This window comes from Neoarius graeffei, chromosome 21 (genome assembly GCF_027579695.1).
Source record: "Neoarius graeffei isolate fNeoGra1 chromosome 21, fNeoGra1.pri, whole genome shotgun sequence".
NCBI lineage: Eukaryota > Metazoa > Chordata > Actinopteri > Siluriformes > Ariidae > Neoarius > Neoarius graeffei.
Genome location: NC_083589.1, coordinates 60,027,814 through 60,055,662, shown reverse-complemented (window position 1 = coordinate 60,055,662; position 27,849 = coordinate 60,027,814). Strand labels below are relative to the sequence as shown.

Genomic DNA, 27,849 nt, shown 5'->3' with positions numbered 1-27,849 from the left:
TTAGCCTAGTCTAGTCTTGTTCTTCAATTCTTGTTTGCTTGTGTTTAACCCTTTTATTTTTGTCTTTTTCCTCAGGTCCATAATGTCCTCAAACTCAAGCCAAGCCTGAATATCAATCTGCTGCAAATACTTGACTTGAGACCTTCTTCTGCACCATATTGTCAGGACAATGGCTTCCCACCATAGAAAATTGAACTGTTTATTGGTTTCTTGCTGCTTCTTTGTTTCTTTGCTTCCCCTCTCCACCTCAAAGCCACAGCAGCCTTCCATTGCATCCAAAGTGGATGAACACTACAGAACTTTCCATGCTGAGAACCCAGAATGGACCTTTAACCACTTGTCAGTGGACTACAGAAATGGGAATGTGTACCTAGGTGCAGTCAACCGCATCTATAAGCTCTCACAAGAGTTAGATGTGCTGGTGTCGCACCAAACTGGCCCAGAGGAGGACAACCGCAACTGTTACCCACCACGAATCGTGCAGCCGTGCAGTGAGCCACTGACGCTCACCAACAACATCAACAAAATGCTGCTAATTGACTACAGAGCCAACCGGCTGCTAGCTTGCGGGAGCCTCTACCAGGGTATCTGCAAGCTGCTTCGCCTGGACGACCTCTTCAAGCTTGGAGAGCCCTTTCACAAGAAAGAGCATTACCTCTCAGGTGTCAATGAGAGTGACTCTGTTTTTGGTGTCATCGTGTCTTATGGTAACTCTTCACCTGACAAGCTGTTTGTGGCCACAGCAGTCGACGGGAGGCCTGAGTACTTCCCGACCATCTCGAGTCGCAAACTGGCCCGCAATTCAGAGGAGGACGGCATGTTCGCTTATGTCTTCCATGATGAGTTTGTAGCCTCCATGATCAAGATCCCATCAGACACCTTTACCGTGGTGCCTGATTTTGACATATATTACGTATATGGCTTCGCCAGCGGCAACTTCGTCTACTTCCTAACACTGCAGCCAGAGATGGGCGGTGGTCCAGCTGCAGGTTCGTCCTCAGCCAACCGGGAACAAGTGTTCACTTCTAAACTGGTGCGACTCTGCAAGGACGACACAGCATTCAACTCATATGTAGAGGTTCCCCTTGGTTGTGTCAAGGGTGGTGTGGAGTATCGCCTTCTCCAGGCTGCCTATTTCTCTAAGGCAGGTGCCATTCTGGCTCGCGCGCTGGGTGTGGGCGCGGATGATGACATCCTTTATGCTGTGTTCTCCAAAGGCCAGAAGAGGCGGCCAAAGGAAACGTCTCAAGAGTCGGCCTTGTGCGTGTTTGCCCTGAAGGAGATCAATGAGAGAATTAAAGATAGGCTGCAGTCCTGTTACAAAGGAGAGGGCACTCTGGATCTGGCCTGGCTCAAAGTGAAGGATATTCACTGCAGCAGTGCGGTAAGCCAATGCAGTCCCATTTCCCAGCCTTATCTCTGGTGATATATGTACACACACACACACACACACACAGATAATGACTGCTGCCTGTCAGAATTAATCACCATTGCTTATATATAACTACAAATGCACCCACATTGGATTATTCTTATACTTCTTGGCTGATAGTTACAATCTACAATCTCTAGCCATGTTCTCTGATTATTTACTGCATTTTAGTTTCACAATATTCCAAGTCATTATTAATGAGACTATTGATAATTGAAATTCTTCTATCCACATTCACTGGATATGAGCAATCGTGCGCTCTGATTGGCTACTCTACTACTAGGCTATCAGCTCATATACCGTGAGTAGAGAAAAACAAAATGGCGGTGCACATCAAGTCAGATATATCACTTTGTTATCAAGTTTTTAAAAGAAACAGAAAGAGCTAAAAAATAGTTTTGGTGGCACAGTGGTTAGCACTCCCACCTCACAGCAAGAAGGTCCTGTGTTCGAGCCCAGCAGCCGACGAGGGCCTTTCTGTGCGGAGTTTGCATGTTCTCCCCGTGTCAGTGTGGGTTTCCTCCGGGTGCTCCGGTTTCCCTCACAGTCCAAAGACATGCAGGTTAGGTTAACTGGTGACGCTAAATTGACCGTAGGTGTGAATGTGAATAGTTGTTTGTCTCTATGTGTCAGTCCTGTGATGACCTGGTGACTTGTCCAGGGTGTACCCCGCCTTTCGCCCGTAGTCAGCTGGGATAGGCTCCAGCTCGCCCCGTGACCCTGCACAGGATAAGCGTTTATGAAAAATAGATGGATGGATGATTTGTGAGGCATCTGTTAGCACACATTACTGTAAATTCTATCCTAGAAGATCGTTCCAAACAAAGACACCTTCAGTCAAAAGTCCTGCCTTATGAGACACCTGTTTAATGTGTAAACATGTTGAGCGTTCTGGGGGTCAATCAGCATACATTCCGGGCCCTTCCGTCAGAATATGCGAGAGCCATGGAGCTACCTTGACAATGAGGAGGGTGTGGCTTCCATCTCTAGAAAGTGTTTCATGTTAAAAATTTCCATAGCTTGGGGGCGTTGTGGCTCAGGTGGATAAGGTGCCATACCATAAATCCGTGGACCTGGGTTCAATTCTGACCCGAGGGCATTTCCCGATCTCTCTCCTGCCCATTTCCTGTCTCTACACTGTCCTATCCAATAAAGGTGATAAAAGCCCCCCCCAAAAAATTTCATAGCTCAAGTGCTGGATGAATTAATCCATGAGCATCCTTGAGGCACATGTGAGGCTTACATGGGCTACTGTAGCATTCCATCGCTACCATCAAGCTCAAAATGTTCATGGAACAACATTGTGCAGCAAGTGAAAAGTTTGCCTAGGGGGTGTGGCTTATTTTCGTCTTGCCATGGCTAGGCCATATTGCAGCTGTGAAAACTGTACACAATGCTGTCACTGCTGTAAGGCCATATGATGCTATACGTCATTGCCTCCGTTGGTTTACCAGCATCTTCTGTTGCTACCGTCACAGCTACCATGTCTTCAGCCAAAAAAATATTAAAATAATAACTATCTGGCATTCAGTTTGATTACGCTGACTTTTCCCTCTTAGTGCTTCCTTCGACACAGACCTGTTGGCATTCAGGATTTGATTACAGGGAACCTGATAATGCATTCATTTGTTTGAGAGCTGGTAATATTTACAGTTATTACAGTATTTCAGATATTTTACACTGTCTGATATTTCTGTAGACTTAAGTGATTTTGCTATGATTCAGATATAAGCTGTATGGAATTTAATAAATCTTTTGATTAGATTTCTCTCTCTCTCTCTCTCTCTCTCTCTCTCTCTCTCTCTCAAATAAGGTTAAAGTCAGTGCCAGTTCTGAAAGAAAAAAAAAAACATCTAAGGTGCTTATTTGAGGACGTGATTTTTCCATTAGCCCATTTGATAGAAGCCAAACAAGCTAAAATGCAAAATTGCTCTCCTCTGAGAGTCAATCTATTATTGTAATGGCATTTCATTAAATGCCGGCCACAGCTAGAATTAATCTTTCCACTTTCTACTGATGTTATAGATTGCTCATTACCACGTAAACTGCCCGGGCTGTTAGGCTCTCTTCCCTTTGGGGCGAGAGTTTAAAAAAAATAGAGGGGGCTGTTTAATCTAGCCAAACGGCAGTGCAATGATGGTGATGAGTTCTGTAATAATTCTGCTGGTGCAAATATTGTTGTGGAAGGTGAACCATTAAACCTTATGCGCTTGTGTATACAGACGACACTCACACATGCACACACACACACACACACACACACACACATACATAAACATGTTCATAGCACATATGCAGTTAGATAAATCAGACATGGTGCTTGAGAGCCGTCTGGGAAAAGTGTAGGATGTGAGGTTGAGACAGACACAGAGAGAGAAAGAGGTACAGGCATTGATATGCACAAACACATAGATCTAAACGCATGCATCACACATACGCACCAGATAAATCAGAGACAGGGTGCTAGAGCGCTGTCTCGGAAAAAGTGTTGGACGCGAGACCGAGAGGGAGGTGTGTGGAGAAATGGTGCCATTTCAACACGCACTGCAGTATGGCCACTGCAGCATAAATTAGAAAGCAGGCGTCACTGAGGGGCGGGAGATAAATGGCTTGCTTCTCCGCCTGCTGTAACTATGGCTACCAGCTTTCCCGCTCAAGGCCTGACAGACGTGTTTGATTGGGGTGGGAAGAAGGCGACCCAAAACAAATTAGATCCAAGGGCTGCGCTAGAGCGATGGATCACATAATGATCTCATTTTTAGAGAAATACCAGAAGCTTGAGGCACAAACACCAAGCAAAACACACCATTTAACACTGGATGCCGTGTTGTAACTCTGCCATCAGTCCTGTCTGCACTCTTTGCCTTATATATTATTACGTAATATCGTCGTCAGTGAGTTTGTAATTCATTCTGTGATGAGGTGATTGTATAGAAATGTGCATTTGGATTCAATAAAGCAGGATTAATAGGTATATCAGGTGAAAACTCAAATTCAGTCCAAATTTCTTGGAAGTGCTGTCATTGAATTCAGAATTGAATGCTGAACAACATACTTTTACAGAATTAAAATTATGTTTTCTGTTCTTGAGATATTACAACTCAAAGATTGAAAAAGAAAATGGCTAAATTTTTAGAAAACGGCTATAATATTCTGTATGAGGATCACATGGTCCAAAATGGGCCTCATTAACCAATAAGATCAAATGTTTTGGGGTTTTTTTCTAAATAACTTTTCTATTTTTCAAGATATTTGGCATGGAAATTGGCAGGAACATAGATGGTTGTATACTGAATACAATGTTTGAAAAATGAGGAAAAACAAATTATGCAAATTAGTATTTAATTAGTACTAATTATGCTAATTAGGTAAAACATTAAATCGGTACACTCAGTAAAAAGTAATAAAAGATTATTTCTAATCCCCTCTTTGTGCTCTATAGGCCTTTGTATTTCTCAAAAGTAGGGCCTACTAGTGTTTATATGAAAGAATATAAATGATTATTTTGCTTAACATTCACAGCTTTCAAGGCGAACCTCGAAAAAACTGTCTGATCCACATCCAATAAACAATTCACATTAACGCAACTGAAATCGACACTCGCGTTTCTGACTTTCTGTTTTTTTTAAATCTCATTCCGACCACTAAGATCTCAATATTTTTCATCAAGACAGTTATATTCTAAAATAGTTATTTATTTACATGAATCAGTTTGATTTGAAAAAAAAAAGTAGGTAAAGCTACGAAAACTCACTTCAAAGTCTCCCGTGAATCAGAACATCAAAACTAACAGACGGAAAATTTTGCTGAATCCTTCATGAAAAACAGTGAGAGCGAGAGAACATCCCTATAAAAGTGATCTGATTGATATTCACGAGTAATCCAGTGGGAAACCAGTCAGAAGAGAGAGAGAGAGAGAGAGCCTGACCACTTTCCCGTGACTCAAAAAGAAAAGCACCGGCAGTTTCCCGACGTCCTGCGAGCAGAGTTTTTACTCTGTTGTACCGACTTCAACCTGCCGTTACTCCCGAAGTACTGAACAGATCTTAACCAGATACATTTCTGTGGAAAGCAGAGATTATGAGCTTTTTAATGATAGTATTCACGATAGAAAATATTCAAGAGTTAAGCAATGGCAGGTTTGGAAACTTAGATGAGCGTCTGCATGCGGAATTTTCACACCACGGCCAGCGAGAGTCTGATACGCCTAATATTAATGCACCATTAAACGAATTAACATGAGACCAATGAGTGATGTTCAGAATTAGCTCTCACTCCATTTCTGTATTGAGTGATGCAGCACTGCTTTAGTCTTTTAGTCTGTCCCATTCGCTCATCTCCTCTTGGCTCAAACGGATCATTTTCCAGAGTCAACTTTCATGCTGATTCCATCATTAAGCTCATCTCATGGATCACTAACCAGATGAGCGAAATGGCATTGTGGAGCTGCATTACATTCTGGGACTTTGAGTTCAGCATTTGCACTTTTCAGCATCTCCATTACTTCTACTTCGGATCTTTCATTAATATGATGATTAACTTTGCGTGAAAACTAATGATGAGTGAGTCACGCTTTTATTTTAGGACATAACCTAATTAGAAACCGCTTCCTTATTCCTCTTGCTTGAAATTACATTACATTACAGGCGTTTAAGTCAAGTCAAGTTTATTTGCATAACGTTTTTAACAACAGACATTGTCGCAAAGCAACGTTACAGAAAATTAAAGACTTTAAACATGAGCTAATTTTATCTCTAATTTATCCCTGATGAGCAAGCCTGTAGTGAGGTGAGGAAAAACTCCCTCAAAAGACATGAGGAAGAAACCTCGAGAGGACCCAGACTCAAAAGGGAACCCATCCTCATCTGGGTGATAACAGATAGCGTGATTATAAACAACTCATGCCTATAACTGTGTCCTATATACAGTAGTCACAAATAACTGTGTAATCAGGAAATTCATTATAGTTTTAACATGAAATCTGTTTTATTGAAGTTATAAACTGTTCATTGATGGAAAGCTGAGTACAAAACTGTTCAACTGAAGTCCTAAAGTTAGCAAGTCAACTGAAGTCCTCAGACATAAATGTATTACTGTAAGTGTCCAGAGCGTCTTCCAAGTGCGACTTTTGACTGTCCATATGGGGCCATCCTCCACAGGAGCGATGTAATGAGACTCCAGCCAGAAGTAGGGCATCAGGATGGATTAGGCAGGTCCAAGGAGCAGAAGAGGTTCAGCATCTTACTGGTGCCTCAGGATCAACAATTGAGCATTTAGCAGATGCTCTTATCCAGAGCGACGTATAACATACCCAGAGCAGCCTGGAGAACAGTTGGGGGTTAGGTTCCTTGCTCAAGGACACTTTAGCCATTCTTGTAGGTCCAGGGAATCAAACCAGCAAGTTTTTGGTCCCAATGCTGCTTCTTTAACCATTAGACCATGACTTCCCTGATGTATTTTTTGTCCTATTAAACACCATTGTAACTGTGCTAGTGACACTGTAACACTGTCCTCCTGTGGACTACTAACTAACCGCTAACTTTTCATGTAAATAATGGAAACTTTACAGTTTAGTATAAATACAGAGGTGATTATAGGAAATCTAATGCACTGATTGGTCAAGAGACTCAGACTATTTCTTGATAATCACCTCGAGTGACTCAGCAAAATGGCAGCCGATCGCTTTGTCACCGTACGTGAGGAAAAATTACAAATGATGAAAGAAAATGCTGTTCCTAAAATAAAAGCACTAAAGATGCTCCAAAGTTTGGTTTAAAACTATTCAAAGGTAAGGTGGGATTGTGATTTATTTTATCGATTTCAAAACAAAGGATTTCATGTGGGCGGCACGGTGGTGTAGTGGTTAGCGCTGTCGCCTCACAGCAAGAAGGTCCGGGTTCGAGCCCCGTGGCCGGCGAGGGCCTTTCTGTGTGGAGTTTGCATGTTCTCCCCGTGTCCGCGTGGGTTTCCTCCGGGTGCTCCGGTTTCCCCCACAGTCCAAAGACATGCAGGTTAGGTTAACTGGTGACTCTAAATTGACCGTAGGTGTGAATGTGAGTGTGAATGGTTGTCTGTGTCTATGTGTCAGCCCTGTGATGACCTGGCGACTTGTCCAGGGTGTACCCCGCCTTTCGCCCGTAGTCAGCTGGGATAGGATCCAGCTTGCCTGCGACCCTGTAGAACAGGATAAAGCGGCTACAGATAATGAGATGAGTATTTCATGTGACTCGGCGTAGATAAGTGACACAAGTCTGCGCCGCACCATTATTACATTTTCATGTCGCTTTTGAAGGTTGAAATAAATGATTTTTTAAATACATTTTTTAAAAATAATCACCTGTGTATTTATACTAAAACAATTATCTGCCTCGGGCTCAGTGAATAGAACATATGAATAATTTGGCGAATAATTGTTAATTAATAAAGAATTAACAGTGTGCAGTCCCTTGCCCAGTCTCTTAGTGTGGTTGCTTTTCTGACTCAGCTAAAAAGTGTATTAACACAGAACTGAACAAGTAAACAATCATTATCGTCTTCGAACAAAGCGCTGTGTTTGGTCCCTCGATGTGTCAGATATTATCCTCACTGTTCTGTTCTGTCCTCAGATTTCACATAAAGTTCTGGACAGCGTCTTTTTTCTCTTGAAATCTTCAAAATTAGCAATGGGCCATTTTTTAAAGTCGTTGTCATAGTGTTGTGTAACGTATCAAATTAAAGAGTGTGAAGATCTGAATTGAAAACTCGTTTAATTTTGTAAATATGTCTAAAAAAACAAATGTCATGAGCATTTTGAAAATCCAGTGTTTTATAAAAATTTCCATTTCTGTCCATTGCCCCGGTCACAAACCAGCAACCCTTTTCCACTGGTTTAATTTTCCATTCATGAGAAAAAAACTCAATTAGAAATCAATCGACCAAAAAGACAAAAATAAAGAGATTTAGAATTTTGAGTATCAGGGTGGGCGGCACGGTGGTGTAGTGGTTAGCGCTGTCGCCTCACGGCAAGAAGGTCCTGGGTTCGAGCCCCGGGGCCGGCGAGGGCCTTTCTGTGTGGAGTTTGCATGTTCTCCCCGTGTCCGCGTGGGTTTCCTCCGGGTGCTCCGGTTTCCCCCACAGTCCAAAGACATGCAGGTTAGGTTAACTGGTGACTCTAAATTGAGCGTAGGTGTGAATGTGAGTGTGAATGGTTGTCTGTGTCTATGTGTCAGCTCTGTGATGACCTGGCGACTTGTCCAGGGTGAACCCCGCCTTTCGCCCGTAGTCAGCTGGGATAGGCTCCAGCTTGCCTGCGACCCTGTAGAAGGATAAAGCGGCTAGAGATAATGAGATGAGATGAGTATCAGGGTAAGAATTACAGATAAAAACAACTTCTTGTAGATCACAATTCTGCACCTCAAAGGCTTAAAAGTAACATTTCAGTGAAATCGGTCCATTTTATGTTTAAACATAAAAGCCAGAATTTAGCGGGTATGTTCACTTTAAATTGAGGACACCAAGCATGATTAATGACGGTGATGCTCGAATGTGCTGTGTATAAGAGGCTCAAACTTTTGTTAATTCTCTTCAAAACAGTATCACTAATCTTTATACACCTTCTCATTTTTTTCTCTGTAAAAAAAAAATATTCAGAAAATCATTGATTTTTAGGAAGGATACAAAATTTTCCTCAGTGATCTGATCTTTCACAGGAACTAGACAGCAAAGTGTTTGGGCGATTTTATTGGAAAATCAAGTCAACATGAGAGATTCGACCACCAGGTGTGAATCATGAGTTTCAGGCTGATTGAACCAACAGTGAGCGAGCTGGAAGGAAGCAACAACAAAACACACAGACTGGTGACACTTTTAAACGTCTTTAAAGGCCAAACGAAGACATGCCGTTCTCCCAGACAAATGTACAGCGGCGCGCTGTCAAACCTATTAAACCCAGAAGGTGACTCTTACTTCGAGCAGGAGAGTTATATGACAGCTATATGTCAATTTTTCCCCCAAAAAATGCACTCATTCTTGTGTAGCAATCTCGTGAAAAGCTCATCCATCACCCTGACACACTCACGAATCCACCTAATAAACACTGCTCGACTGTTCACGTCTCGGTAGATGTGTGTAGTGCAGCAGGTGGTTGGATTCAGACTGAATTACCTCAACGTTGTCTCTGTTATCGTTCACCGATATTCACTTCACCTTTAGAGAATAATTCTTAAATAAAGCACCACCCGAGAAATGAGCATCACTTCCTGAGAATCGTTAAACACATCAGGAATAATGCGGTGTAAGTATTCTTAATGTATTTCAGGGACGAGTTTTTGATTAAGGCTATTTTGTATGGTATTAAGGGACTGTTTGAATATTTTGTCCTTGAAAGTTTAAGGATCAGAGTCGTGTTCCTCACGTGAGCGCATAAAAAGGTTTCTAATTAGTTTGAATAAGATGCTTGAGGACGAATAATTAAGAAAGTAGGAGTTGAAGATGTTAATCATGCTGTCAGCAAGTATTTAAGTATTATATTACTACCTTGTCTTAGAGATCTGTGCTGAGCTCTTTTCTAGCACGCACGCACACACACACACACACACACACACACCTCTGAAAAGGCAATGATTTCTCAGTTGCACAGGGCCGCCAGACAAAACCGGCTGTTTGTTTGTTTATTTATTTATTTATTTATTTATGTGTTGTTTTTTTTCATTATTAGTGGATTCTGCAGTGGGAATGTGTCGGGTGGTGATATAAAAAGCAAGAAGTGACATGAATGGGAGAAACGGCGAGTGATCCTACAACCTGTTGGTTTCATTGCTATGACACGGAGATGACTTTACAATACGCAGCTCCTGTAAATCTCAGATGAGCTACAAGGCCTAAATAATGTATGAAGGAATGAAAGGAAGGAATGGCATTCGAAGATTGTTGGAGCTTTACTTGTTTTCGATTTAAGCTAGTGTTTATGGTTACAGTTTCCAGTATAAAGTGCACTGAGCAAAAGGATTCCAGTGTATGCAAGTCAAATAATAATAATAATAATAATAATAGTTAGCGCTGTTGCCTCACAGCAAGAAGGTCCGGGTTCGAGCCCCGTGGCCAGCGAGGCCCTTTCTGTGCGGAGTTTGCATGTTCTCCCCGTGTCCGCGTGGGTTTCCTCCGGGTGCTCCGGTTTCCCCCACAGTCCAAAGACATGCAGGTTAGGTTAACTGGTGACTCTAAATTGAGCGTAGGTGTGAATGTGAGTGTGAATGGTTGTCTGTGTCTATGTGTCAGCCCTGTGATGACCTGGCGACTTGTCCAGGGTGAACCCCGCCTTTCGCCCGTAGTCAGCTGGGATAGGCTCCAGCTTGCCTGCGACCCTGTAGAACAGGATAAAGCGGCTACAGATGAGATAATATTTCTCACACTATTTGGACAGTTACAAAGCTCCCTCAGGATCGACAGTAGTGTCTGGTGTGGATCTAAAACCTGAGTGTCAGATGGTGGTAATTCTTTTTTTTTTTTTTTTTTTTTAAGATGTTATAGTTTCCATGGTAACAGCTAATTCACAAGGAATCATATGGTGGATGTTTATCATAACTTAAATCTAATAATAAACATTATTTAATTACTATCTTACTCTCTTACTGCTTGTCTCTCTTGCAATCTCTGATTCCTCTCTCCCTCTCCTTCCTTCCTTCCTTCCTCTCTCTCTCCCCCTCTCCTTCCTTCCACTCTCTCTCTCTCTCTCCCCCTCTCCTTCCTTCCACCCTCTCTCTCTCCGTCTCCTTCCTTCCTTCATTCCACCCTCTCTGTCTCTCTCTCCCCCTCTCCTTCCTTACACTCTCTCTTTCTCTCTCTCCTTCCTTCCACTCTCTCTTTCTCTCTCTCCCCCTCTCCTTCCTTCCTCTCTCCCTCTCCCCCTCTCCTTCCTTCCACTCTCTCTTTCTCTCTCTCCCCCTCTCCTTCCTTCCACCCTCTCTCTCTCCGTCTCCTTCCTTCCTTCATTCCACCCTCTCTGTCTCTCTCTCCCCCTCTCCTTCATTACACTCTCTCTCCCCCCGTAGCTCTTTCCTTTCGTCTCTTTAATCAGGATGTGTTTTTCCACCAATTAAAGTGCAGTGCAGCGACCCTGCTGCGCTTTAGGGCAGCCGTGCTGTACAGAAGGGACATACACAAACACACACTTAAACAAAGATAGACAATGCAGGTATGAGTGTACACACATCAAAAAGATTGCTATAATGAAGTGATTCTCTTTCTCTCTCTCTCTCTCTCTCTGTCAGACTCTCACACACTCCGTTGACACCTCCATCGCTGCACATGCTCCGCTCCGCTGATAATTACACTCCAGAAATGAACATTCTCTCTGAAATACAGTCCTGTAGTACAAAAGTCTGAGGCACATGTAAAGAAATGCTGTTGACCAAAAATGGCTTAAATTATGAAATGAAATGAAATGTTTCAACATTAAAAAAAAAAATACTATAAACAGTAATCTCATTATCATTCATCTCATTATCTGTAGCCGCTTTATCCTGTTCTACAGGGTCGCAGGCAAGCTGGAGCCTATCCCAGCTGACTACGGGTGAAAGGCGGGGTACACCCTGGACAAGTCGCCAGGTCATCACAGGGCTGACACATAGACACAGACAACCATTCACACTCACATTCACACCTACGCTCAATTTAGAGTCACCAGTTAACCTAACCTGCATGTCTTTGGACTGTGGGGGAAACCGGAGCACCCGGAGGAAACCCACACAGACAGCATACAAACTCCGCACAGAAAGGCCCTCGCCGGCCACGGGGCTCAAACCCGGACCTTCTTGCTGTGAGGCGACAGCGCTAACCACTACGCCGCCGTGCCGACCCTGCTCAGATATAAACTCGATAATGTGGAAGTCATAAAATAGAAATCTATAAGAAGGTTTGTATGAAAAAAATATACAGGGGCTAAGACTTTTGCACAGTACTGTTGATCTACTCATTTATAATGGACTGAGCACTTGATTATGGTTTTAAGTAGCATTCAGGAAAGATATGGTATGCCTTGTTTCTTCTTTGTCATTCCACCTGGTGTTTTGCAGCAGAAAGTGTCTGGGCTTTATATTTATAATCCAAAAAGCTTCAGGAAAAGAGCTCATCGTTGTTATAGTTTTGGAAGCTGGTTATACTTTCAGATGCTGACCTGTGTTATTGTCATGGCCACACAAGGAGAAGCCATGCTCATGCTGGGTTTATGATTGGCCAGGACAGAGAAACATAGGCAAAGTGAATGTTTGTTTGTTTCGTGACGTCCTGTCATAATTTTTGCCTGCACTTTGCATTGAAAGAATAAGCCAAACCACTATAGAAATTCCTGTCAGATGATTTGTGCATCTGATTCATTCACAGCTGATTTATATTTAGTCACGCCCACAAACATCCATAAAAGGAAAAGCGCACAGAGAGCTGAAAAAGAAAAATGACAACTAAGGGCCCGGTCCCACAACACCGATAACTATAACTGTACCTATAACTCCAACTCTGACTGTCCCTCTGTCTGAATTTAGTTCCAGTCTGGAGCAGAAACACCACAACCATAATCCCCACTATAATATCACTCGGTCCTGACACTCAGGGAAATACAACCCCGATTCCAAAAAAGTTGGGACAAAGTACAAATTGTAAATAAAAATGGAATGCAATAATTTACAAATCTCAAAAACTGATATTGTATTCACAATAGAACATAGACAACATATCAAATGTCGAAAGTGAGACATTTTGAAATTTCATGCCAAATATTGGCTCATTTGAAATTTCACGACAGCAACACATCTCAAAAAAGTTGGGACAGGGGCAATAAGAGGCTGGAAAAGTTAAAGGTACAAAAAAGGAACAGCTGGAGGACCAAACTGCAACTCATTAGGTCAACTGGCAATAGGTCATTAACATGACTGGGTATAAAAAGAGCATCTTGGAGTGGCAGCGGCTCTCAGAAGTAAAGATGGGAAGAGGATCACCAATCCCCCTAATTCTGCACCGACAAATAGTGGAGCAATATCAGAAAGGAGTTCGACAGTGTAAAATTGCAAAGAGTTTGAACATATCATCATCTACAGTGCATAATATCATCAAAAGATTCAGAGAATCTGGAAGAATCTCTGTGCGTAAGGGTCAAGGCCGGAAAACCATACTGGGTGCCCGTGATCTTCGGGCCCTTAGACGGCACTGCATCACATACAGGCATGCTTCTGGATTGGAAATCACAAAATGGGTTCAGGAATATTTCCAGACAACATTATCTGTGAACACAATTCATCGTGCCATCCGCCGTTGCCAGCTAAAACTCTATAGTTCAAAGAAGAAGCCGTATCTAAACACGATCCAGAAGCGCAGACGTCTTCTCTGGGCCAAGGCTCATTTAAAATGGACTGTGGCAAAGTGGAAAACTGTTCTGTGGTCAGACGAATCAAAATTTGAAGTTCTTTATGGAAATCAGGGACGCCGTGTCATTCGGACTAAAGAGGAGAAGGACGACCCGAGTTGTTATCAGCGCTCAGTTCAGAAGCCTGCATCTCTGATGGTATGGGGTTGCATTAGTGCGTGTGGCATGAGCAGCTTACACATCTGGAAAGACACCATCAATGCTGAAAGGTATATCCAGGTTCTAGAGCAACATATGCTCCCATCCAGACGACGTCTCTTTCAGGGAAGACCTTGCATTTTCCAACATGACAATGCCAAACCACATACTGCATCAATTACAGCATCATGGCTGTGTAGAAGAAGGGTCCGGGTACTGAACTGGCCAGCCTGCAGTCCAGATCTTTCACCCATAGAAAACATTTGGCGCATCATAAAACGGAAGATACGACAAAAAAGACCTAAGACAGTTGAGCAACTAGAATCCTACATTGGACAAGAACGGGTTAACATTCCTATCCCTAAACTTGAGCAACTTGTCTCCTCAGTCCCCAGACGTTTACAGACTGTTGTAAAGAGAAAAGGGGATGTCTCACAGTGGGAAACATGGCCTTGTCCCAACTTTTTTGAGATGTGTTGTTGTCATGAAATTTAAAATAACCTAATTTTTCTCTTTAAATGATACATTTTCTCAGTTTAAACATTTGATATGTCATCTATGTTATATTCTGAATAAAATATGGAATTTTGAAACTTCCACATCATTGCATTCCGTTTTTATTTACAATTTGTACTTTGTCCCAACTTTTTTGGAATCGAGGTTGTAAACACATGGAAGTTTTTTTTTTTACTCCCAAGTAGTAGCGCATTATTCCAGGTCATACTGTACAGTTTGGAATTTCAAAACAACCCATGCACGCACTCCGGTGGTTGATATAATACAGATAGGTCATGGATTACAGAAATATAATAAAAAAAAGGATACAAACTGCGGAGTGGTTATGGATTTTAATACGGATGCATCACGGATGCTAATAATTTACGGATTGGTTACGGACGTTTCAGTATTACAGACTGGTTACCGATTTCACACGGATGATGCATCACGGATAAAAAATTAACAAGTCTAAAACAATTAAATGCTTGGACTGCCAAAGTTCATAATTAAAATATCTTACTTGCATTTATATGTTTACTTTATCAATTTACTTTTGATATTTCACGGAAAATAATCACATATCCGTGAATAAAAGATCTGTGCTTTGTATTATATTTTTTATTTTCTGTGAATCCGTATTCCATGACTTCTTGATGCAACAAGGATGTACAAAGATTCCCAGGGAGAAATAGCACACGCTCAGACAACGTCACATGGAAACAATTACCTGACTGGTCAGATGTTTTATTGGAGTAGGTCCAGGCATGGAAAAATGGCTCCAGAAGCTCCAGAATCTCACCAATACGGATAAACCCAGGCCTGGGCTATAGGGATCGTTATTGGTCTGGTGTGAGCACTGACCACATAACCTGCAGGGAACTGATTTATAATTATAGCGGTAGTTGTAGTCATAGTTATCAGTATTGTGGAAGCCGGAGTGCAGCCAGTGTGTCGCTGCACCACAATAAACACAGTAACACTGTGTTCAGTGAAAGCCTGTAACGCTAAACGAGTTGGAAAAACAGGGAAGTGCTAACAAAAGTTCAACCATAACACATGCTGGTTTTTCCCAGTTTGAACCTCAAACACATGGAGGTTAAAAAAAATGACGTAATTGCAAGTTCTAACTTCCCACTTCTGAGTTAAATCAAACACAGCGTCTTATTTGTTGTAATTCACAGGACGTGCAAGGCCTTATTGTGATTATAAGGACTATTGTTCGCTCATGTGTCCATAAGGCCGATGAGCTATTGCCATGACGTCCGTCCGTTGTCCACAGTTCAGTTAAATAGTATCTCCTCCGCCAGTTCTCCACGGATTTCCGTTCCAATTGTTCTGTTTGAAAGAACTCGTCACTCCACACAAAACTTGGTCGTTGTTTTGTCAAATTTTTTGCTAACGAGTTACTAATGAGGCCAAATTAACACATTTTCCAGGTCTCTCACTAAAATTTTATCTCCTCTCTGATTTCTCATCCGATTTCAGTTCTGATTGATGTTTTGGGTCGATCTTCCCTTGAGGAACAAATTTTGGTCGTTTGTCGGTTGATGTTCCTGTTGTAAACAGTTTGTCGTGGAGGTTGGTCCTCTCTCATATTGTCACATTTCAGTTCTGTTTGATGTTTTGGTCACCATGGTTGTTTTGATGGCAGGACAGATGAGCTCCTATGTCCTTGACATTCTGGTTATTTTTTCTTTATTTTTATTTATTTGTGAGTTGGTTCCCATGAGGCGGCACGGTGGTGTAGTGGTTAGCGCTGTCGCCTCACAGCAAGAAGGTCCTGGGTTCGAGCCCCGGGGCCGGCGAGGGCCTTTCTGTGTGGAGTTTGCATGTTCTCCCCGTGTCCGCGTGGGTTTCCTCCGGGTGCTCCGGTTTCCCCCACAGTCCAAAGACATGCAGGTTAGGTTAACTGGTGACTCTAAATTGACCGTAGGTGTGAGTGTGAATGGTTGTCTGTGTCTATGTGTTAGCCCTGTGATGACCTGGCGACTTGTCCAGGGTGAACCCTGCCTTTCGCCCGTAGTCAGCTGGGATAGGATCCAGCTTGCCTGCGACCCTGTAGAAGGATAAAGCGGCTAGAGATAATGAGATGAGATGAGATGGTTCCCATGAGTGAAAACTCGCGAAATTTGGTACACCCATCAGTGCTTGTGACAGTTACTCAGGGACCAAGGCTTGGCCCTGGGTGTGGCCTTGGAGCTCTATAGTGCCCCCATATCTTATTCTGTCATTGAGTCTTGATTTGGATTGCTTTCTTCAAGTCATTAATATTAATTGACTGAGGTTCGTAAAATTGCTATTAAATTGGTATGTATAATAGAAATATATAAGCAATTTAAATTTGGTAACATAATCCGTGTATAAAATCACAGGAACTCATCAACAATTATATGATGCAAGACACGCAACTGGATTTCCACGAAGACCACATTTGCTCTTACAAATAAATTAATTCAAATCCAGTTTGATAAATGAGGCCCATTGTTTGTGAAGTGGGAATCTGTAGTATCCTGCGTACGTCTACATGTTTCTCAAGAGCCTTAATTTCCATAAATAGTTAATTAAGTGGTCCTGATGAAGATGGTTGTAGGTTTTGGATGGATTCTGAAGACGAAGCGGTTTGCTGGCTGTGATCGGACGTGATGATCCACCTTATGCTGTAAACGGGTTTGGCACTGAGAGCAGAATCTTCCTGGAGTGCTTTCGAAAGCTCACAACTCAAGTGCACAATGCAACGCTCAAAAGTAATAGTCTGGATGGATCCATAGATCATATAGAGGGGACATTTGACCTATCAAAAAAAGCGCTTGCTTGCCTGTGTTCCTTGTGTCAGCAGAAAAAGAATGAGAGGTGAGAGAGGAAAAAAAAAGGTGAAGCAGAAATCAGAGGAATGCAGCAGTGCAGTCATATTTCCTCTCGCTTCTAGAGTAGAGTAATATTGAGCTTAAAATCAGCCTTTATTACATCTTATAATGATTTAATTATGCATCACTGAAAGATACAAAAAACACTATACCTCATGCAGATCATGTAATATTTCTCGATGCATACCGTAATTACTGGGTTTTTTTCTGTTCCACTGCTTGCTTTTCGAAATGATTACCGATGGATGATGTTCTCAAAGCCATGAAAGCAACATGACGTCCTCGTAATTTATCATAAGAAATCTTTTTTACACTTCAGTAAACAGTCTTGTCCATCATCCTTAGAAAATTCAAAGATCGTTGTCCTGTTTCTTCGCTAACGGTTTTAGTTTAGCAGAATGATCTCTTATCTCTGATGGTTCTATCTACAGTTCAACCACATTGGTTAGGTGTTAAGAATGTTTCTTAAACATAATATGCTGATCATGTAATATTGTAATAGCTTTTTTAATAGCGTTCTGCTGCCTGCTTTTGTTCACGATGAAGAACGTTCTTCAAACTGGAACGAACATGTACTAGCTATCCTCGAAAATCATCCTCAAACGACGCTATTTTTCAAGTCCCTTAGAAAGTTCTGAGGAAGTTGTCCTGTTCAGATAAAACATTTACAAAACATATACATTTTATTTTATTTATATAACCATATACACTCACCAACCACTTTATTAGGCACACCCTTGATCCACCTATAGCTGTTTTACGCAGTTCTCTAATCAGCCAATTGCTTGACAGCAGCACGACGCATCAAATCACGCAGATACAAATCAAGAGCTTCAGTTAATGTTCACAATGTTCAAACATCAGAATGGGAAAAATTATGATCTCTCAGTGGAGTGTGACTTTCTCTCACTGTGGTATGGGTGTTGGTTTGAGCCAGATGGTGGTTGGTGGTTTGAGTATTTCAGAAGCTGCTGATCTCCTCCTGGGGTTTTCACACACAGCAGTCTCTAGAGTTTACACAGAATGGTGCGAAAAACAAAAAACAACATTTTCGAGTGAATGAGTGAGCGACAGTTCTGCAGGTGGAAAAAACAAACACCTTGTTGATAAGAGAGGGTCAGAAGAAAATGGACAGATTCGTTTGAGCTTTTTTGCCAGGAAGGATATACAGTAATAATTCATATAATCACTCTTTACAACCATGGTGAGCAGAAAAGCATCTCAGCAGAAAAGCAACAGCAGAACAGAAGAACACATTGGGTTTCACTCCTGCAGCCCAGAACAGGAATCTTAGAGTCAAGAACAAGTTCCTGTGTTGCAGTTGGAGCAAATTTTGTGTCAAATGCTTCATAAATATGATAGAAATATTTCTACAATATTACTGCAACATTTTTATAGTTACACAGCTCCGGAACACTTTGGTTGTATTTTTGTCTGGGTTTGAGGAGTTACTGTCGGGTTTGGTTGATTGTCTGCATCTTGCTTACCTCTAGAGAAATGGCTTTGTTTTTGGTGGGTATATTTTTTTCAAAATGGTGGAAGGAAAATATATAATAATAATAATAATAATAATAATAATAATAATAATAATTAATCTGGTTTTTATATGGCTTCACTGCAGGGTTCTAATTAGAACAAAATATCAATGTAGTGGCACCAGTCATAACGGCCAGGGGTTTGGGGCCGCCTTAGGCTGCCGAAAGCTCACAGGTTCTACGTGCTCGGCTCTGAGATGCATTCTAGTGCATTTCCTGGCACTTGCAATCCTCCCTGAAAGTCATTCTTTTTTGGTAATATTCAGGAGATTTTTTTTTTTTGGCCAAAAGTTGCTGTGATTGTTTTTCATTGAAAACTTATTATAATTCATATTCAACTATATTAGTGACATATTTATGGAATAAAAATAAAACAACCAGTTGATGTTCACCAAGTGTCAGCTTTATTTTCAGCTTCAGTTATTCAAATACAGTACATGACAATCCAGATCTAACTCGGGGACCAGTGCGTATTTCGTGCATGGCGTGTAAGCGCCTCTTAACACGGATGGCACTTTACCGTGAACACAGCATAAGGAAGGAGGTAAACCAGACTTGCATGATCAGTGACAATCTCCACACGGAACTGCTCAGGCAGCTATGCACTGAGCGCTGACGTAGACAGGGAGTGGAGTATGTCCGAATGTAGACCATTCGCATGGCTGTGCGCCATCATTGCTGCATGGGGATAACAAGAGAAAATTAAACAAAAGCCCACATTTTCAAGATTGACAATTAGTTTTATTCATGTAGTGGTAACTTTTACAGGCGTGTCGGGAATTTTGTGGGCGTAGCGGTAAGGAAACATTGCGTATCGGCTTGATATGCTGAAAAGGCTGAGTTAGAACCCTGCACTGTCACACAAAACTGTAATTATAGAACATTAACAGTGACTTTTTACCTCCGCCAACTTTGTTTGAGAAGGTTATGTTTTTGCCTCTGTTTGTTTGTTTACACTACCGTTCAAAAGTTTGGGGTCACTTTGAAATGTCCTTATTTTTGAAAGAAAAGCACTGTTCTTTTCAATGCAGATCACTTTAAACTAATCAGAAATCCACTCTATACATTGCTAATGTGCTAAATGACTATTCTAGCTGCAAATGTCTGGTTTTTGGTGCAATATCTCCATAGGTGTATAGAGGCCCATTTCCAGCAACTCTCACTCCAGTGTTCTAATGGTACAATGTGTTTGCTCATTGCCTCAGAAGGCTAATGGATGATTAGAAAACCCTTGTACAATCATGTTAGCACAGCTGAAAACAGTTGAGCTCTTTAGAGAAGCTATAAAACTGACCCTCCTTTGAGCAGATTGAGTTTCTGGAGCATCACATTTGTGGGGTCGATTAAATGCTCAAAATGGCCAGAAAAATGTCTTGACTATATTTTCTATTCATTTTACAATTTATGGTGGTAAATAAAAGTGTGACTTTTCATGGAAAACACAAAATTGTCTGGGTGACCCCAAACTTTTGAACGGTAGTGTATTTACAGTATTTATTTGTTGGTTCCCAAGGTAACTCAAAAAGTAGTGAACAGATTGTGATTAAATTTGCAGGAAAGGTGAACCATGAGCCAAGGAACAATTGATTAGATTTGGATGCAAATCCAGATATGTACGTGGATCCAAGATTTTTTTGTCTGCTCCCAATGTAACTCAAAAAGTAGTGAACAGATTTGGATGAAATTTGGTGGACAGCTTTAGCATTACCCTCGGGTCAAGTGACTTGAGTTTGATGTTCATAATATGTAGCTTGATGGAGATATGCATGCACTCTACCGTGTGCCCTTCTAGTTTTAATGTGATGAAAAAATGAATACGATTGTGACACAATCCGTTATCTGAGTAGATGTGTTTAAAACATTGCAGAAATGTTATTTTTGGAACATTAAAATTTAACCTTTATGTTGAATTCTTAATAAAGGTTTGAATTTATATACATTCATAGAGTTAACAGCATGTTCTTCGAATGTTTTCTGTGTAACATTCTCTTGCAGAGCAAAATCAGACCTCTGACATCTCTGGGAAAAGGCTAAAATGTCTTTTCAACTCTTTTATTTGGTGCTCGAAATGTCCAAATTCAGGCCGTGTAACAAAACGTCTTTTGATTTTGTTCAGTAACTTGTTTTACACGGACAGGCAATAACTGATCCTGTATCTGCACAAATAGATAAATAATTCATAAATACAAGGTCATGTTTTTAGTCTTGAGTTTGAATTTAGTTATTTTTGGGCCTAAGGCAAACACAGGCTTGGGACTCTCCACAGCTCTTGTTCTCCCCCTTTTTCAATTTTTATTTATGTAAGATATTCTTACTTGTAGCTAAATCTCTCCACCAGTCTTCAGACAGAAATTATGTCCAGATACCTAGAATTGCATCTGTAAAAAAAGAAAAAACAACAACAAAAAACACACAAAAAAACCTAGAACATATTCAGTTTAACAAAATGCCCCCACTGTAAAATCTTACTTACACCCTAAACAGTATGATCTCTGTACAGTAAGATTGTACTTTATTGTCCATTCATTAGTTGTGATTATTTCCTTTGGTTTTAAAGCAGGTTCTCTGATCGAAGTTGTTTATCATCTTCTTCTGTCTTCTATTTTGTGTTACTAAACTGAGAGGATAACACACATTATTCTATCCACGTTCACTGGATATGAGCAATCACACGCTCTGATTAGCTCCACTACTACTAGGATATTAGCTCATATGCCGTGAGTAGAGAAAAACAAAATGGTGCAGCGTGTTGCTGAACCAACCGAGGACGAAATAAAAACTCTACTTGAAAACTAAACCACAAAAATTGTTATCAAGTATTTAAAAGAAACAGAAATAGCTAAAAGAATATAGTTTTTTTTCCTCCCCCAATATCGCCTGTTCCACACTCCAGCCCAGTTGGTGGCGGTAATGCACCTTTAACTTGGTTTGCCAACCACCAAAAAAAACCTAAAGAAGAAGAAGAAGAAGAAGAAGACCCCAAAAAATACAAAAGAGCAACAGAAGATGGAATAAAAGTATTTGATGGTTTGTTTACATTCTAAGCAAAAACGATTTTGTCGGATGTTTTGTATAAAGTTTTTATTTATCGAATTTGCAAAAAAAAAAAATGCTGTTTATCAAAATCCAGTGAATGTGGATAGAATAAAACAGTTATTCCACTCAATCTCATCATACACGGATTATAGCGCTATCAGCTCATGTACGACTCGATTTCGTGGAATAACTGTTAAGTATACACTACCATTCAAAAGTTTGGGGTCACTTTGAAATGTCCTTATTTTTGAAAGAAAAGCACTGTTCTTTTCAATGAAGATCACTTTAAACTAATCAGAAATCCACTCTATACATTGCTAATGTGGTAAATGACTATTCTAGCTGCAAATGTCTGGTTTTTGGTGCAAATGAGGCCCATTTCCAGCAACTCTCACTCCAGTGTTCTGATGGTACAATGTGTTTGCTCATTGCCTCAGAAGGCTAATGGATGATTAAAAAACCCTTGTACAATCATGTTAGCACAGCTGAAAACAGTTGAGCTCTTTAGAGAAGCTATAAAACTGACCTTCCTTTGAGCAGATTGAGTTTCTGGAGCATCACATTTGTGGGGTCGATTAAATGCTCAAAATGGCCAGAAAAATGTCTCGACTATATTTTCTATTCATTTTACAACTTATGGTGGTAAATAAAAGTGTGACTTTTCATGGAAAACACAAAATTGTCTGGGTGACCCCAAACTTTTGAACGGTAGTGTACTTTTTAAAAATGTTGTAGTATTTACGTTGGTTGAGTTTGTCTTGAGATGCTCATGGAGTCAACATTCTGACGCCATTTTATCATATGGAGTTTTAGAAAGACAATTAATTTGTGAAAAGTAAAAAAGAAATAACTATCAGTTCTTAACTGTTTTTTTATGAGGCATTTTATGGGTCCTTTAGTAGCTTGGGGCTTTAGTACCTTTGCCTAATGTTAAGTTCACCTCTGACCTGCAGGAAAGAATTCAACGAATGACGATTGTGTAATGTAAATTGACTTTTGCGCCTGAGGATCCGCCACTATATCTGGCCCAGAAGCTTTTATTGTTGTTGTTGTTGTTGTTGTGGAAGTCTCTCTCTGAATTTATTGAGCTCATTACTTATGTGGCTGAATGTAATTATGGAAACAAAGGTCATAAATCATCTTGAAAACCATTGTGTGCTTATCATCAGCCAGTCAACAGTCACTTTACACATCTTGGTGAAAAGCTAATGGGCTCCTGTGGGTATTGTGAATTCTCCCTGTTGGCTTTCATTTTCAGACATCTTTATTTCTCTGGAAACATCAAAGTGTAATTAGCTCTAATCTGATTGTGTGCATTTGCGTCACATACGCACCACTGTCTTGGAGCGCCATTGTGTCTAACGAGCAGGTTCAATCATTGGAATGTGCAGTCTGATGACTCGGACAATTATGACACTGCTCCATGTGAAGGAAGAAACAAGCATGCAATTATGTAAATATGTAAATATGTGTAACTTACGAACATAAAAACAAGCATAGAAATGTTATGAGTACAGGTACCAAGGTTTGGATTAATTTTTCTCCGAGATCTTGACTTGTTGAATGGACAATTGAACCACTTGCATAAAGTCTTCTCCAGCATCTCAAAGACTTAAGGGGTTAATGTCGGGACTCTGTGGTGTGTGAAAATGATTCCTCATGCTCCCTGAGTCACTCTTTCACAATCTGAGCCCTAAATTTATTCCTGTGCCATCAGGGAAGAAAAAATCCATTGATGTGATTAATAACCTGGTCATTCAGTACATTCAGGTCGTCAGCTGACTTCAGTTTATTGCCCCATAATGTTTCTGAGTCTCGACCTGACCAGCTGAATCAACCCCAGATCATAGCACTGCCTCCAGAGGTTTGTACAGTGGATACTATACATACATGATGCACATCCCTTCTTACCCTGACACACCCATCGCTCTGGAATAGGGTCAACCTGGATTCATCAGATCACATGACCTTTTCTTGGTGCGCCAGAGTCCAATCTTTATGCTCCCTCGCAAACTAAAGCCTTTTCTCCTGATCATTCTCACGAGCAAGTGGTTTTCTGATGGACACACAGCTGTTTAATGATGATCCTGTGAGTTCTCGTCACGATGTGGAAATAATCTTACTTTCACTATTAAACATAGAAAACATATAGCCGTGAGTTCTACTGTCGATTTTTTACAATTTGACTTCACCAAGGGTTTAAGTGATCTCTGATCATGCTCTGTCAAGTTTTTTTTTTCAGATCACATTTCTCCACAAAGTAACTCATTTAAACCCAATTCCAATAACTTCAGTAATCTCCTTCATCGTATTCTTTGCTTGATCCGAGCCAGTAATTTGATCTTCTGAAGCACAGGAACATCTTTTCCACGTGTCCACATGTCAGGATATGTCTTCCTTCATGGCTGTGTAAGAAATGAGAAGCTACTCACTGCATCAGTTTGGGTTAAAAGAATTGTTGCCACCTGAAACACATGACACAACCTTGAACTGAATTGGACTAAATCAGGATCATACTGTATGCCATGAATCTAGACAAAATAAATAGTTAAAGAAAATATCTTGCAAATAAACAAATTGAGCTAAAAGTCGGTCTTTATGTCTGTCCTTTATAAAAAAAAGCTGCATGTTGAATTTGTTCTTAACAATATAACCACTAAAGTGATGAAAGTAGACAGGACTATTATTTTTTGTCAGGGAGGCCGGCCGCCATAACTCCATCATGCGTGATGTCATTTTCCGTGAGCACAGCGGAGGTGTACAAGTGCATGTTATACTCGACTATAATATAATATTATGGTCTGGCGTGACTTCTTGGTCAATTTGTTTGCATTTCTCAACAAAAATTATGGCAATGCAGGATTAGAAAAGGAATAAAAATAAAGTAGTGGGTAGTTTATTGCCTGTTTTAGTAAAAAAAAAATATTTACCTGCTTATCTTCCATCCGTTTGATGCGTGACACGGTGTGCTGTCATGCTGTCGGTGTTTTGTGGTGAAGCAAAGTCGGGATCGCGTCTGGCTTCAGTTGTCGTTTCTGCCTCGTGTCTCGCTTCTTCTCAGTGATTTTTTTCACACAAGTCCTCCACAAATCCACAATCTTCTATAAAATGCTCACTGCACAATTTGCTGCTTTGTCCAGAGTAAAGTTTTCTCGCTTTACTTGATGAAGCCACTCGGCCAAACGTCTCGGATCCAGGACAGAATGAGGAAGACGTGTGGAATCCTACGTCACAAAGCGCCACCCTCGTTTTCGTCTCCTAATACATCCATGTATCTGACTAATCCAGTATGGCCATGCCTGGGGAAATGGCCCAACGGACTGATGTTAGAACTGTAACATGTTTTTTAAGCTAAAGTCCGCTTCATTTTTTTCTTCTAGAACTTCTTGTTTTAATATATAATGAGGACATTTCATAACCCTATAATTTCAAAAATTTCCTGGTTAATCGCTTTACAGCTAGACTGCCTTTCAGATTTTTCAAGTTTAGGCCATAAAAAGAATTTTCCCGACACCCAGTTATTTTTGTTTAGTGACCAAAAGCTACTGAATTCGAATCACAGACTTCCAATTTTGTTAGTTTTTTTTTTAAATAGAACAATTAATGAATTTATCTCCACGTGGCCCTAAATTCTCCACTATTTTTTCCTGCTTCACCATGACCCAATACAAGATACTACGTCAAGCATCACGTGGTGGGCTTTCCCCTTTCGTGCAAGGCATTGTGGGATACAAATTTGAAACAGGAGAGAAAAATGGAGGACGTGAGTGTGCGAATGAAACATGAAAGACCGACTACAGTAACGGAAAGCAAGAAGAAAAGGCGTTATGTTATATACGAAGGAAAGGAAACGCAGGACCAAACTAATAAATATCGGCGGTCAGCTAGCACCTCGGTGTGATCAGCTGTTCGTTTAGCGACAGAATGATGGAACTGTCAGTGCACGCTCAAAGGTAAACCTGTAGATGGCAGTAATGCAACACTGTGGATGCCAGCTGCTGTAAAACCCAAAAGAAGAAGAAGAAGAAGATGGTAAACCTGCGCATGCGCACACGGACTTCCTGGAAAGGAATCTGAAGAAATTTTAATGTTCTATAACACCTGTGGTGCAACGTGTTGAACTTGTAGTTAGATTGGCAGGATGAGTAACAACTAAGGATGGGCGATATGCGCAAAATATCATAAATATCATGATTATCAAAGGCATTTCTATGAGACACAATATGGATCAAGATATACAGAAAATTGCAGAACAATTTTCCAGCAATACAATACTTTTGTGCTGTTAAAAAAAGTTGGATGAAAAACGTTCATGTCTTTTTACGTCTGTAAAAATTTCTTTTTTAAAAAAAATACAAATATGTACAATATGTTAAAATAAACTCAAATGTTTAACAATGAAAGGGAGATAAAATAATACAAATTTGTAAAGAAATAAAAATAAATAAATTGACAAAAAAAGGTTAAGAACAAATTTTAACACCAAATCAACTGCTTCTTGCCAGTTTGTAATTACAATTAAAAAATAATAAAAAGTATATCTGAGAAAAGTGTATTTTGACATCATTTCCCCAGTACAGTACCCTCCACAATTATTGGCACCCCTTGTAAAGATTAGTAAAAAGGGTTAGAAAAAAAAATCCACCTTTTGGTGAAGTCGCTTCATCTCACACTGAAAAAATGAGAAAAATCCAACCTTTGATTGAAATAAATTTATTCAGAGAAAACCAAATCCCTCATCAATCCATATATTTTATATAACAAAAACACATGTGCCACTATTATTGGCACCCCTGCATTTAATACTCTGTACAACCCCCTTTGCCAGTAAAACAGCACTGAGTCTCTCCTGTAACATTTTATGAGGTTGGAGATCCAGAGCAGGACATTGAGCCCATTCCACTTTACACAATCTCTCGGGATCATCCAGGGCCCTTGACCCTCTCTTGTGCTCTCTCCTCTTCAGGTTTTCACTGAGGTTCAGCTCAGGGGACTGAGATGGCCAGGGCAGAAGCTTGAGTATGTATGTAGTTCATTTTTGTGTTGATTTGGACATCGGATCATCGTCCTGCTGGATGATCCAATGATGAATGAACCAGTTTTAGTTTTAGCAGAAAAGCCAGATTCTGATTTAAAATGTCCTGGTATTTCATGGAGTCCATGATGCCATGGATCCTAACAAGGTTTCAGGGCCTTTGGAGGAAAAACAGCCCCAAAACATCACAGAACGTCCACCATATTTTACACTTAGGATCAGGTTCTTTTCATTATAGCCATCCTTTTTTTTTACTCCAAACCCATGTTGAGTGTTTATTACCAAAAAGCTCGATTTTTGTTCCATCAGAACAGAGAACACGGTTCCAGTCAAGGTTCTCGTAGCGTTTTACAAACTTCAGGCGCTTACATTTGTGGTTAACTGACAGAAAAAGCTTTATTTATTTATTTATTTTTCCTTCTCAGACCTTCCAAATAATATGTTGGCATGGAGGTGGAGTCTGATGATGGTTTTGGAGACTTGGAAACCTCAAGATTTTACTTTTTCTTGTAATTCACCAACAGTGATCCTTGGGGATTTATTTGCCTCCCTTACCCTCCTCCTCACTGTACATGTGGGCAAAATAAACTTGACTCCTCTTCCAGGTGAGTTTGTACCAGTTCCAATTGGTGTCCACTTTTTTATTATTGCACTAACAGGACACCGGAAATGGACATTTTTGGGCAAGGAGCTTTTTTTTTTTTTTAATCCCCATTCCCTGACTTATGAAGGTCAACACACTTCTCCCTCATTTGGTTTGTGTGTTCTTTTATCTTTCCTATGTTGATGTTGAGGGAATTTGGCCTCTGTGTCACATCATATTTGTTCCCCAGTTAATCAGGAAGTCATGGATTACAGCTTGAAAGTTCCTACATGCTTCAATCAACTCAAAAGTACTGTACAATTTAAATGGGAAA

At 40.6% G+C, this 27,849-nt stretch overlaps 1 protein-coding gene across 2 annotated transcripts in view; it reads left to right on the top strand.

Annotated features, from left to right (window-relative positions):
* Positions 1–27,849, top strand: part of plxna4 (plexin A4) — a 778,998-nt gene that overhangs the window by 68,471 nt on the left and 682,678 nt on the right. For both annotated transcript variants that reach the window (XM_060903436.1, XM_060903437.1), the window contains exon 2: positions 76–1,384. In XM_060903436.1, the coding sequence (XP_060759419.1) occupies positions 170–1,384 (1,215 nt within the window). In that variant the 5' untranslated portion in view covers positions 76–169. The remainder of the gene's footprint in view (positions 1–75; positions 1,385–27,849) is intronic.